At 35.6% G+C, this 14,977-nt stretch overlaps 1 protein-coding gene across 13 annotated transcripts in view; it reads right to left on the bottom strand.

Annotated features, from left to right (window-relative positions):
• The window catches only part of EFR3A (EFR3 homolog A), a 103,745-nt gene that overhangs the window by 36,859 nt on the left and 51,909 nt on the right, over positions 1 to 14,977 (bottom strand). For all 13 annotated transcript variants that reach the window (XR_011421442.1, XR_011421444.1, XR_011421443.1 and 10 more), the window contains 4 exons: positions 10,115 to 10,193; positions 6,856 to 6,991; positions 4,706 to 4,873; positions 1,041 to 1,155 (listed from right to left, as the gene is read on the bottom strand). Coding sequence is in view for 10 of the 13 variants with exons in the window: in XM_023648980.2 (XP_023504748.1) it covers positions 1,041 to 1,155; positions 4,706 to 4,873; positions 6,856 to 6,991; positions 10,115 to 10,193 (498 nt within the window). In the remaining 3 variants the exon portion in view is untranslated. The remainder of the gene's footprint in view (positions 1 to 1,040; positions 1,156 to 4,705; positions 4,874 to 6,855; positions 6,992 to 10,114; positions 10,194 to 14,977) is intronic.

Raw genomic sequence — 14,977 nt, 5'->3', positions numbered from 1 at the left:
AGTTATGTAAAGGGGCTGGCCTTGTGGCCGAGTGGTTAAGTTCCCGCATTCCGCTTTGGCGGCCCAGGGTTTCGCTGGTTCGGATCCTGGGCACATACATGGCACTGCTCTGCTCGTCAGGCCACACTGAGGCGGGCTCCCACATGCCACATGTAGAAGCACTCACAACTAAAATATACAACTATGAACTGTGGGGATTTGGGGAGAAAAAGCAGGAAAAAAAAAGAAGAAGACTGGCAACAGTTGTTAGCTCAGGTGCCAATCTTCAAATAAATAAAGTTGTATAAAAAAAAAAAACAAATTCAAACAAAAAAATTAAAACGTTATCGGCCCAGAAAGGAAACAGACCTATGCATGTGACATGAAAATTAAATCATATGAATACACAAACAACCCAAATTAAAAGATACTATAAATTGAAGAATATATTAAATAAATATCTATTTAACAGATAAAAACAGATGATTCAAGAAAGAATTAATAAATTGAAAAAGGATTATCTAATTAATGGTCAAAGAAATATAAATCAAATAAGGCTACCATTTCCTTATTAAATTAGCAAAACACAAAAATATTCACAAACTAAAGTTTTAGCATGCTGTAAAATCAAGTTGAATCTATAAAATAAAGGGGCCAAAACATAGGATCTTTAAAATCACTTTCAGTTCTAGAATCCTAGGAATAAGTCAACATTCCTGTTGCACGGACATTAGTTTTTAAAATTTTTACAGAAAACTTGAAACTTTATGCTAAATATGTACCTATATTAGACAATGCCTAGGCTAAGCACCTTCCACCTGGTCAACATAAAACAGAAAATTTGAAAATTTATGATATATACTGAAAACTGATTCTAAAAGCATGCAATATTGATTTAATTACTTAGCATTCTAGTGCCATAAAAATACTACTTTCCGTAGGACTCATTACTAATGATTAAAATATATATATATTTTCTAGATTTCTTTAAGATGGAATTTAATCCAAGACTAAGTTTTGAATTTACAGTTTGAGAACTTAGGAAAACCACATATGCATACCCTAGTTGACTGATATCCAAGGTATGGGTGGACGTTCCAAAAACAGGTACTTTCCCCATGATGAACATCATGATTTCTGACCTCTGATAATCTGGCAGGTTACTTCCAAAAAATCCTATAAAAATATTACGATAAATTTTACAAATTGAAAAGTTTATTTTTCCATATAATACAAAGTTACATTTTTAACTAAAACTTTCAACATGTAGTAAAACATATCTTTCAGCCACATATAACTCTAATGACATTATAAGTTATCTAAAATCATCTAATCATACACAATATAAGATGTATAAAACGGACTAGCAGATAAAGTAGTAAACGTCTGAAAGTCTTTGGCACATAGTTGACAGAGGCAAACTATCATCATTTGGAGTTGGAGTGTTTTGTTTGTTTAAGGCTAGGGAAGTAGTTCATTACGCTTTTTACTGAGGTCACATTGGTTTATAACATTGTATGAATTTCAGATGTACATCATTATATTCCAATTTCTGTGCAGATTACATGATGTTTACCACTCATACACATATGCCTAATCACCCTTCACCTCTTCCCCTCTGGTAACCACCAATCTAATCTCTGGATCTATGAGTTTGTTTGTTGTTGTTTTTCTTTTCTATTTATGAGTGAGATCATATGGTATTTGACTTTCTCCCTCTCACTTATTTCACTTAGCTTAATAACCTCAAGTTCTATCCATGTTGTCACAAATGACAAGATTTCATCTTTTTCATGGCTGAGTAGTATTCCATTGTGTGTATATATCACATCTTCTTTATCCATTCATTCATCCCTTGATTGGCACTTAGGTTGTTTCCAAACTCGTGACTATTGTGCATAAGGCTGGAATGAACACAGGGGTACAAGTATCTTTACACATTCATGTTTTCATGTTCTTTGGATAAATACCCAAAGAACAGCTGGACTGTACGGTAGTTCTATTCTTAATTTTTTGAGGAATCTCCATACTGTTTTCCATAGTGGCTGCACCAGTTGCAATCCCACCAGCAGTGTATGAATGAGATCATACAGTATTTAACTTTTCTCCACATCTTCACCAACACCCCTTATGTCTTACCTTGTTAATTCTTATCTTGTTAATAACCATTCTGATGGGTGTGAGGTGATAGCTCATTGCGGTTTTGATTTGCATTTCCCTAATAATTAGTGATGGTGAACATCTTTTCATAAATCTCTTGGCCATGTGTGTATCTTCTTTGGAAAAATATTGAGATCTTTTGCCCGTTTTTTAATTGGGTTGTTAGTTTTTTTGTTGTTGAGATGTAAGAGTTCTTTATGTATTTTGGATATTAACCCCTTATCAGATATATGGTTTGCAAATATCTCTGCCCAATTGTTAGGTTGTCTTTTTGTTTTATTGATGGCTTCCTTTGCTGTGCAGAAGCTTTTTTAATTAGGTAGTGTGATATCTCCAGCTTTGTTCTTTTTTTCTCAGGATTCCTTTGGCTATTCGGGGTCTTTTGTTGTTCCATATAAATTTTAGGATTCTTTGTTCTATTTCTGTGAAAAATGTCACTGGAACTTTGATAGGGATTGCACTGAATTTGTACACTGCTTTAGGAAGTATGGACATTTTTAACTACGTTAATTCTTCCAATCCAAGAGGCCAGAATATCTTTCTTTGTGTCTTCTTCAACTTCTTTCAACGGTGTCTTATAGTTTTCATTGTACAGGTCTTTCACCTCTTTGGTTAAATTTATTCCTAGGTATTTTATTCTTTTTGTTGTAATTGTAAATGGGATTGCATCCTTAAATTCTCTTTCCGCTACTTTGTTGTTAGTGTACAGAAACACAAGTGATTTCTGTATGTTGATTTTGTATCCTGCAACTTTATCATATTCATTGATTATTTCTAAAAGTTTTTTGGTGGATTCTTTAGGGTTTTCTATATATAAAATCATGTCATCTGCAAATAGTGAAAGTTTCTCTTCTTCCTTTCTAATTTCGATCTCTTTTATTTCTTCTTCTTTCTTGACTGCTCTGGCTACAACTTCCAATGCTATGTTAAATTAAGAGTGCCAAAAGGGCACTTTGTCTGGTTCCTGGTCTTAGCAGGATAGCTTTCAGTTTTTCTTCACTGAGTATGCTATTAGCTATGGGTTTGCCATATATGGCCTTTATTACGTTGAGGTACTTTCCTTCTATACCCATTTTACTCAGTTTTTATCATAATGGATGCTGTATCTTGTCAAATGCTTTCTCTGCATCTATTGAGATAATCACGTGATTTTTATTCTTCATTTTGTTAACGTGGTGTATGATGTTGACTGATTTGTGAATGTCCAACCATCCCTGCATCCCTGGAATAAATCCCATTTGATCATGGTTTATGATCTTTCTAATGTACTCTTCTATTAGATTTGCTAGTACTTGTTGAGGACTTTTGCATCAATGTTCATCAGTGATACTGGCCTGTAATTTTCTTTCTTTGTGCTGTCCTTGTCTGGCTTTGGTATGAGGATAATGTTGGCCTTGTGGAATGAGTTAGGAGGCTCCCCCTCCTCTTGAACGCTTTGGAAGAGTTTGAGAAGGATAGGAGTTAAGTCTTCTTTGCGTGTTTGGTAGAATTTGCCAGGGTAGCTGTCTGGTTCTGGACTTTTATTTTTTGGGAGATTTTGATTACTGTTTTGATCTCCTTATTGGCGATTGGTCTATTCAAATTCTCTACTTCTTGATTCAGTTTTGGAAGGTTGTATGGTTCTAAGAATTTATCCACTTGAATTGATGAGAATTTTAGAAAAAAGCATAAAAAAAACCCCCACCTCTTTTGCAGTATTTCTGAGGAAAATCTTCTTATATTGTGAGCCTATAAAGTCTTGTTCTGCTCAGGAAGTCAGTGAGCTCATACCCATAAAAAATAGATAAACACATGCATTTCTACACACATACAGACACACATAGGGAAGAAAAAGGGGCTCTTCGAAGAACATTTTATCACTTACGTAGTATCCAGCCAGGAACGTATAACCTAAATTTAATCAGGAGTAAACACCAGACAAACCCAAATGAGGAAATTTCTATTTGAAGGGAGGGGGGGCTCTACTGCTAAAAAAATGTCCCTTTCATAACAGATATGTTCCAAACTAAAGGAACTAAACAAATATTACAACTAAATGCAATATATGATCCTAGACTGGATCCTGGACCTAAAAAAAAACATGCCATAAAAGAATATTATGTCAAATGAGAAGACTGAAATATGGAAGCTTAATTAAAGTACTGTATCATTGCTAAATTTATTGATATTGCTAACTGCATTCTGATTATATAAGAAAATATCTTTATTCTTTGGAAAAATACCCTGTGGTAAAGGGCCATGATGCATACGCACTTACTATCTAGTGGTTTAAGGAAAAAATGTGCTACATACATACATACTTGCATACACAGAAATGGAGTGAGAGAGAGAGAGCATGCGTGCAAATGATAAAGTAAATGGCATAAAATATTAACAGATGATTCTGGGTGAAGAGTATACAGTATTCTGTGTCTTATGTCTGTTTATTTTCCAAATATACAGTAATTTTTAAAAGTCTAAGTTGTCACCCATCTTTCATTAGTGCACTGTGAGAGTCAAGGACCTTCTGCGAGAGCTTTTTAACCCCTGCTTTACACAATAGTTTTGAAAAGTGAAATGTACTCACCTATTGTTTGGATGATAGCGTTCTGTACAATCTTCTCATCATTGTCTTTGGAACTTGCGTTTAAGTTGGCACTGACTACAGATCCCCCCTGTAAATCATTTGCTTCAAATTCAACACTGAGACGCAGATGTTTCAAAAGAGTGTTAAAGACTTCCAGTACCGTGGGTCCTGTAAATGATCACTGATGTGAACAGATACACTTTTCTAGTATTAAGTACTCAAAATCAGTTCTCATATTTCTCAACAGAAATTTTTTGGACATTTTCTAATTGGCTGGGAATACTTAATAATTTACGAACTAACCGTTCATTAAAAAAGTAAATGAGAGGGGCCAGCCCCGTGGCGCAGCGGTTAAGGTTAAGTTCGCACGTTCCGCTTCTCAGCGGCCCGGGGTTGGCCGGTTTGGTTCCCGGGTGCGGACATGGCACTGCTTGGCACACCATACTGTGGTGGATGTCCCACATAGAAAGTAGAGGAAGATGGGCACGGATGTTAGCTCAGGGCCAGGCTTCCTCAGCAAAAAGAGAAGGACTGGCAGTAGTTAGCTCAGGGCTAATCTTCCTCAAAGAAAAGTAAATGAGAGACATTTAAATAAGAATGTCTCCTAGATATTCCAACAAGTATCTACTGGTTCTATGAGCAACTTGCTGTTGGAATCTCTGGTACAAACCACATAAAATGCATACACGCATATAAAGATTACCAAAACCTTTTCACCTATTTCATCTTATCTTCTCAAAATAATGTGTACTGGGACACTGTTTAACTTGATTGGTGGGTCAAAATATAGCTTGTTGTGGCATAGGAAATTTATTTGCATCTTTTGAGACTGAAGAAGGAAGAATCTGCCTCAATTATTAGACAGAAACTAGCTGATCTATCGGAGCCAGGTAAACTAAATTTGCTCTGTACTTTCAGTTCTATAATTACTATGCACATATTGCTGTCACTGCAACAATCACACTGTATTTTAATTACCGTGTTCTATTTCTGCCTCCTCCTGTCCCTTACAACCTTCTCCAGGACAGCCAGCCACATTCAAATACTTCTCTGAATGTACGGAGCCCAGCACACAGGACCTCACACATACCAGACATCAGTAAGTGTGATGACTCAGTGTATCATCTGTTTCATTTCATATTTCAAATTAAATAACTTTCCAATTAAATAACCTGCTTCCCTCTCTTTGAGATAAGTTACAACATGAGTAATGAAAAGTCCATATGCAAAATGCTTACTCTTATTTGACAACGAATAAATATTAGAATATTTCATTAGCTAATATATTCTTTCACTTTGACTTTGAAGCAAAGAAACCATAACCAGATTCTCCTAACTTCAGTCATTCAACTAAGGACCCTTCCATTCTTCTGATCATATGTAGGTGAAAAACCACGATCTCTGACCTGTCCCTTTTCCTTGCTACCCCCATAGTCAGTCAGTTATCAAATCCTGTTGACTTTACATTCCAGCTCCTACTGCTGCCGTCCATGGTCAAGTTCTTCCTCTCATGCCTACAACCATGATGACAACCACCTGTTATTTCTAATGTGTCCTACATTTTGCAGCCAAATGAATTATCCTACTGGATATCTCTGATAAGGATTACAGTAAATCCTTAAGGAGTGTCAGTCAACTGTAGAATTATATCATGATCTGGCTACAACTTTAGTTTTAAAGCCACTTCTTTGACTTCCTCCACACTACCAGCACACATTCTATCCCAAAAGGCTACAGAATATTTTGCTCTTACTAATCCATTTTTCCTCTTTTCTCTGATATGTGATGATACGTGATCATAAAAATTCTGTCTTGGATTACCATATTAGGTAGAGTTGTCTAACTCCAAGTAAACTGTAAGTTTCTTACATCTATATCCTTCCAAATGTTTAGCATATAATTGGTATTCAAAAATCTTTATTAGAAAAAAGCAGGAAGAGAAGGAGAGTTTTATTTGGAGGAAAAGTGCTTAACTGTACCCTAAAGAAGTCTGAGAATAATCATGTGAACCCAAAATTTCAAGAGAAATTATAGCACATTTAAAAACATAAGAAGTATTTTCAAACAGTTTTCCACACATTGCTATACTTATTGAAAAAAACATTCTGAAACAGATTAATGCATTAACGTTCTTTTTTGCTAGCACTCACCTATGGAACCTTTAGCAGCAATGGCAACAGCCTCTAACAGAACCTGAATAATACCTGCTCGAACCCGTGGAGAATCTTTTTTACGAGCATCAAGGTGTCCTAGAATCTCCTGGATCACATGGTGAGAATACTGAGCCTAAAAAATAAACAAAACAGTACAAAGATGCATCTGGCAGAATTCATAAGAATGAAAAACCATGCGACATTTAAATGTCCAATTATAGGAGACTGGTACTCATGTTATAGAACAATATGTAGCCACAAAAACTATTCTTTTAAGGAATAAATAGGTATAAAAGAAAATATGTATGTTATTCTGAGTGAAAAAAGCAAGTTGCAAAATACTATGTTTAATAAAACTCAATCTTGTTTTTTAAAAGTATAGCTAGAATTATATATATCTAAATATTAATACTGGCCATCTCCGACAGAGGGGATTTATGAGAAGTTTTTATTCTCTTTATACTCTCTTATTAATTTAATAATAGGACAAAATGTTGTTAAAAATATACTGATTATTGTGGGCAAAAGTGATAAAGGGACACGTGTATGGTGATGGATAAAAATTAAGACTACTTGGGGTAAGCACGATGAAATGTATTCAGCAATTGATAATAATGTACACACAAAATTACACAATGTTATAAACCATTATGATCCCGATAAAATTACTTGAAAAACAAAATACTGATTATGACATTTACAGTACTTCTCTCTTCTCCAAACTAGACAAACACTATTTCTCACTGGATAGCCCCACTGCCCTGCTCTCGGGCTGGTTACGTTCTCTGCTTCGGAATGGGTGGCTTCACATTAACAAGCAGTGTCCAGCACACAACCGCTACTCTGCTCAACAGCAAAAAACTCTCCTCCATCTATTAATATAACCAATTTCATCTCCAGGTATTTCTGGCATTTCTGTCATAACACATCTACTTCTATAACAACCCAAAATAAAAACGAAGTTTGCATTTTTTCTCTTTACTTTTTGCTTCATTTAAAGCTACGTTAAAATAGAAGAAGGTCAGACAGACAGACACATACACAACATGAAACGGAACTTCTTCCCCAGGAAGCTGTATGCTTTTGATATGTGAACTTTATGTAACTAGTCTGCCTTATTAATAGGATGGCAATTTGATTTACTGTCCAAATCAGGACACTTCAGAGAGTGAATGAGAGTGTTGTTAATAATTACATAACTCAGGGCTATCCTAAGCAAGCGACAGCACATGTTCACAACAACTCAAGAATAGTACCATGTATAGAAAAAAATGGAGAAAAAGGAATGGAACTATAAAGATGTTAGACTTTATACTGTATGTTTTTTAATTCAGGTTTATTGAGGTATCATTTACCTACAGTAAAATTCACCCTTATACTGAAGTTTGAAGGAATATTAATGGATGAAGAGCTTTAAGAAGCAACATCAGATAGTGGCTAAGAGTGTAAGCCCTGGAGTCAGATTTGCCCAAATTCAAATTCTGGCTCCATTGCTTAACAGCCTGATAGCTCATAGCTTAAGAGAGAGTTAGTTAACCTCCCTGTATGCCAGTTTTCCTCACCTACAATATTTAGAAAATAACAACAGTTATTTCACAGGATTGTTGTGGCAATTAAATGAGTTAATTTGTGTAAAGCACCTAAAACTGTGTTTATTATCTGAAAAGTGTTTAATAACTAGCTATTATTACTACTCTTCAATTGGTAGCTCCTGGAATAATACATTACTGTAACACTGAACCTAAGAATAATGATGACAAAAAACATTTCATTCAGAAGCAACCAGGTGCCAGTCACTGTTCTAGGCACTTTAACATTTAATCAACAAATATTTACTGATTCCTTAAGTTTCTTCAACTTTGTAATCTGCTTTATTAATTTACTTCTTGCAAAAAATAATTCCATTTAGTAACTAAATCTGAACGAGGAGGGTAAATAAAGAAATACAAGGCTACAAAAGACTAGGAGAACAGCCTTAATTATGTCCACAGACTGCCAGACTGACTTCTCATCTACTTGAATTAAAATTAAATTAAAAGATCTTAAAAGTTCTCATCACAAGGAAAAAAGGGTCTGTAACTACGTGAGGTGAAAGATTTTGAGTAAATTTATTGTGGTAATCATTTTGCAATATATGCATATATCAAATCATTACGCTGTATACTTTAAACTTACACAATGTTGTATGTAATTATACCTCAATACAAGGCAAAAAAATTTTTGTTATTACCCTTCCACATCCAAACCAGCTTCATTATAACTACCATTTACTGAAAACCTATATTATGCTGGGCATGCTATACTAACCTTAACTTAACGGTTAATTTAGACCAAAAGTTCTGGAATAGAATGATCAGAATTTGAATCCTGAGTTCACTTTCCACTTCTGTGCCCTTGAATGAGTTGCCTGACCTCTTTAAAGGTCAGTTTTCTGATCTGTAAAATGGGGATAATAACCGTGCCTACCTCATAAAGTAAGGAGGATTAAATGAGGTAAAGCATATAAGGTTATTAGCATAGTTATAAGTAGAGCCAGCACTTGATAAATGGTAGCTTCTATTTTAATATATAAATAAACCATTCAATGCATGCATTAAAGGTTTCTTTTCAGAAATGAGGAAATTGAAGCTCAGAGAGGCTGAATAATTTGCTCAAGTTCATACAACTAGTAAACAGCACATACAGGATGTAAATCCTGGTACGACCTATATTAAAAACTCATTTTTACTACCTTATCTCCTTTAAATTATTGATGACTTTTTAGGGCATTAAAAATGTAGATGGTGTTAAAAAAAAAAAAGACCTAAAATCCCACTTGAATTAAGAGCTAATTGGGTCTGGTCAGCTTTCAAGGAAAACCAAGGTAGTCCCTCTGCAGTAGAGAAGAGTGCCTCACCATAAGGTTCTATAAAGAGTAAAGGAGTTAATATATGTACCATTACATCATAAATAAATGGTGGCTATTATTATCAGCTATATGCTGCCATAATAAATATCAATTCCAATACCAGTTTATCAGTGAGATATAAATACACAATAAGGAGCACCACCATAAAATCATTTACTTCTTTTTATTAAATATCTTTTCATCTTGCCTAATAAAAAAATAAGTGGTAAAAAGAAATAAGTAAGACAAAGAACGAAATTAAAAACGTTTCATATCCTACAGTGTTCTATATCTGTCTGATTATATGCTCATCGACATAGAACCAAAATTAACTTATATAAATATAATAAACAGTTAGCCAACCCTTACCTGAATGGAATACATTATAATTTTAAAGCAGTGAACTGCAAATTCATTGGGATCCCACAGTTTGTGATGATCTAAATGTCTGTAATTAACAATAAGAAAAATTACTTTAAGAATTCTTTATTTTAATTATACTTTCTTCCTCTAGACAATATGCAAAGATTATCAATCAAAAGAATATTATCTAAAAGAAAGTCAATGTTTCCATTTCCAAAAATATGATACATATTTCTGCTGCTTGCCAGATCCTTTCATAAAACAACAATAAAAGGCTAGAATATATATAAGACTTTTAAATACCTAGATGAGCTGGCAAGAAAGAAAACTCCAGTCCAAACTCCACAAGAAGGCTAGGATCTGGAGAGGTTAAGTATACAGTGAAGCCAACAGCTGTCCTAGGCACACCTTCAGATCTCTGACGGCCAACAGCAAGTGGTTTAAAGGGTTGTATACACAGGAGACTGGAGACAAAGCTTAGGGCCCACCTAGCAAAGGCAGCTATCAGATCAGAAATTCTTGCCTCAATTCAGGACCCACTAAAAGATGACACCCTCAGTGAATCTGTGGGAATGTTCTGTGGCAGAAGACCGTCAAGAAGTTTGCCTGTGTTGGCCTTGGCTCTGAGGGCAACCAGAAAAAACAAAGTCTCTCCAGAGAATTCAACCATACACCCAGCACCCAGGCTCTCTCCTTCGTTTGACAGAATTCACAGTATCTGTGTGGCTCAAAAAACTGAAGACAAGAACGCAGTTCAAAGTGGTACCTGGATAACAGTGCATCCAGGCCTTCAGCAGAAGCAAAATACAGCCTTTTATGGAGGACATACCAGAAGTCCAGACCTCAAAGAATTCCCACAAATCAAGTTACCATGAATGTGAGCTCAAAATTAAAATTCACAGATCACACGAGGTAAAAACCACTATGAATGAGAGGCAGCAGAATCCAATCCTTGAGGACTGAAGATATCATTGGAATTAATGGATTCAAAATTTAAAATAAGTTTTTTCGTGGTTACAGAGAGAAAAAAAAATTTGACAACTAAATAAAAGTCTATCAAAGATGACATGTAGATTTGAAAAATAGCCAAATACAACTTTCACATACAAAAGACGCAGTACTGAAACTAGAAAGTTCATACGAGTTTAAACAGCAAATTAGGGACAGATAAAGAGAGAACTAGTGACTAAAACTAAAGAAGCTTCCTAGAATGTAGCATAGAGAAACAAAGGAATGAATAATATGTAAGAGAGCTTAGCAGACATAAGTAAAAAAGGGAGAAGGCCCAACAAACACTTTTCATTAGTCTCAGAAGATCAAGACAGAATGAGAGTGAGCCATGTTTGAGGAGCCAAGGACTGAGAATTTTTCTAATTAAAAACAACCAAAGAGGGGCCAGCCCAGTGGCGCAGCGGTTAAGTTTGCACGTTCTGCTTCGGCAGCCCAGGGTTTGCCGGTCCGGATCTCAGGTACGGACATGGCACTCCTGGCACGCCATGCTGTGGTAGGCGTCCCATATATAAAGCAGAGGACGATGGGCAAAGATATTAGCCCAGGGCCAGTCTTCCTCAGCAAAAAGAGGAGGATTGGCAGCAGATGTTAGCTCAGGGCTAATCTTCCTCAAAAAAACAAAAGTCAAAAGCAGTCCCTTCAAACTAAGGGAAAAACTGGCCCATTATTATCACTTTATTCCATAATGTACTTGAGGTCGTAATTAGTGCAATAAGAACAAGAAGGAATAAGGATGACAAAGGAAGAAACAAAGCTGTCAATATTCATGAATGGTTGTGTACACAGAAAACTAAAAAAAATCTTTAAAAAATTCCTAGAGTTAGTGAGAGTTTACAAAACCAATAGATCTAAGATCCATATACAAAAGTCAACTGCACTTCCATATATTAACAACCAAAAAGTCTCAATATTTAAAAAGACAAAAAATTATAAACTCCTTGGAATACACCTTTTCTTACACCTTTATGAAGATTATTATAAAATGTCATTGAAAGACATTAAAGAGAGAGAGACACCATGTTCATTAATAAGAGGACTCAATATCATCATGTCAACTGTCCCCAAATGGAAATAATGGACTGAACTTCAAAAGAAAGATAAGACCACAAAATATAAATTTGGGCTTAATCAGAATGTTAGTAAATAGTTATAATCTTGAAGACAAAACAGAGTATAGAGTGAGAAAAGAAGTTTGGGAGAAAAATATTAAAAGGTTGAGTTGAAGCAGAGGCCACAAAAAGAGCCATTCAGGGAGATAGGAAAAAGCAGAGAAATGTTAGAGGTCCAGTGCACGGGTTACTCTTGCAAGAAGAGCTTCAACAGATTGGCAGGCGTGGAAGTCAGACTGCAGTGGAACCAGGAACACGGGAGGCAAGGGGGCAGACGCAGTAACTGGACACTATTTTCTAGAAGTTCAGTAGTAAAGGGAAACGGAGAGGAAAAGAATTTCCAAATACCAGACCAGTGATTTTCAAATCCTGTTTCCACACAACGTGCATCAAAATCACCTTGGGAAGAACAACAACAAACAGATTTCTGGGCTCTCTACTGTGCCCTGGCAGCAAATCCATGGATTTGGGGACCAAAGATCTTGTACTTTTTTTTTTTTCTGAGGAAGATTGGCCCTGAGCTAACATCTGTACCAGTCTTCCTGTATTTTGTATGTGGGTCCCTGGCACAGCATGGCCACTGACGAGTCGTGTAGGTCCATGCCTGGGAACCAAAGCTGGGTCACCGAAGTAGAGTGTGCCAAACTTAACCAGTAGGCCATGGGGCCTGCCTAAGACCTTGCACTTTTAACAAGCATCCCAAGGATTAATAAGCACACTAACTTCTAAGAACCCCTGTCCTAGACTTACCGATACAATTTACTACTCAGCATCTTTCCAAAGTAGGTAGGGAATTTCCCTTTGAGGGCTCACTACGCACAACAAGGAAGAAAAAGCAGAGCTACTAACTCAACTGGGGGAGATCTGTGAAAGTTAAAAAAAAATTCAATTTAACTACCCACTTCTAAAACAAGAACTGGCATAAAATATATTCAGTTCGAACAAAAACGATCTCAATTCCACCATGCAGACACTAGTGGGAGATGTGTAAGCACTGTTGGACTAGGGAGTCAAATGAAGTATAAAATTTTCACCTTAATGTTCCTCTCACTGGAACAATTTCACTCAGACTTCTGAGAAGAAAACTACTTATTTTTCTATATACAAAAATCATGGAGATAACTGTATAATGGTATATAAAATTTCCACTAATTTGTACAATAAAACATGAGATACTTCAGAGAAACCTCCAATTTCTTACTTTAAGCTACTTCCAGACAACCAAGGGTCAAATATCAGTTTACTCTCCTCTATCAACTTTGGGGGAAAAGTTTAAGAAACATGAAGAGCTTTTATCTTTTATCACAGCTGTTAACATTCTACATCCAAATGTCTAATTTTATTTCCAAATGTCAAAGTTAATTTGAACAGAATTTTATAAATGTTGAGGAATAACTTAGGTGTAAAAACGTTCTTATGAAATCTTTAGAGGTACAGAATCAATCAATACAAAGAACTTCAAAGTTGAGAGCTATTGGCCAGTCTTCTCATTTGTTAACACGTAAGTGACAATACCTGCCCCTTACCTGGTAATTATATTATAAGGATTAAATAAGATAAAGCTAGTGAAATCACCCAGCACAGTATCTGACAATGTACAATACTAACTTTTTTTTTTTAGTATTTTTTTAAGATTAGCACCTGAGCTAACAACTGTTGCCAGTCTTCTTTATTTTTTTCTTTTCTTCCCCCTAAAGTCTCCCAGTACATAGCTGTATATTCTAGTTGTGAGTGCCTCTGGTTGTGCTATGTGGGAAACAGCCTCAGCATGGCCTGATGAGCAGTGCCACATCCGCACCCAGGATCTGAACCCATGAAACCCTGGGCTGCTGAAGCAGAGCACGCGAACTTAACCACTCGGCCACGGGGCCAGCCCCCTACAATATTAACTTTAATCTCAATCTTTATCTCCCTTTTTCCCTGCTACTCCACCATCCCAGATTTTTGCCCCAGTATTCAACAAACACTAATATGATGTCTGCTCTAAACAGTCAAACTAAATTTTCTAAGTTCAAAACATTAAAGAAGGAATTTTGATAATTGGGTGACCATACCCTCTTATGATACATCTCTAACTAAAAGTACTGCATTTTTATCCTAACCTACTAAATTTTCCAAAAACTGAAATCTTGAGTTGAACGGATTCCACTTAAAAAAATCAGAACCATAGTTTGCAAAACATGAAATAGGTAGATTCCTAATAGATGATATTTAAGAAGAGAACGGCAAGAAAGAAAAAGCAAAAATATTTTACACAGAAACTACACTATTAAAATCACATTTACCTTTGCAGCATTAATTTTTTCTTTCAATGTTAAAACTTTTATAGCATATGAACAAGTATGCAATTAAGAATAGTACTTTCAATGATAAGTGAAATAATTACTTTTAGTCAAAGTAAAAACGGTAAGTGCATAGCATACTTTGCAAAATTAGTACCTCACAGAAGTCTTCTGGCATTAAGAAAGAACAGTCTCAAAACAAAAGTATTTCACTTCTAGTGAATGAATGACTAGAGAAAGTAGCTCTTAAGATGGAAAAACATTGCTCTGGAAATTTTGTTTGCAAAAAATGCTTTAGTTCAACATTGAAGTAGGTTTTTTATTTCAATCGTTATTTGATCTAGTAAAGAAAATAAATGATTTAATAGAAATACTGAATTGTTTTTTTTAGTGAGGAAGATTGGCCCTGAGCTAACATCTGTGGCCAATCTTCCTCTTTTCACTTGAGGAACAGTGGCCCTGAGCTA

The sequence above is a fragment of the Equus caballus genome, chromosome 9, assembly GCF_041296265.1.
Source record: "Equus caballus isolate H_3958 breed thoroughbred chromosome 9, TB-T2T, whole genome shotgun sequence".
Classification (NCBI taxonomy): Eukaryota; Metazoa; Chordata; class Mammalia; order Perissodactyla; family Equidae; genus Equus; species Equus caballus.
This window is presented reverse-complemented; position numbering and strand designations above follow the sequence as displayed.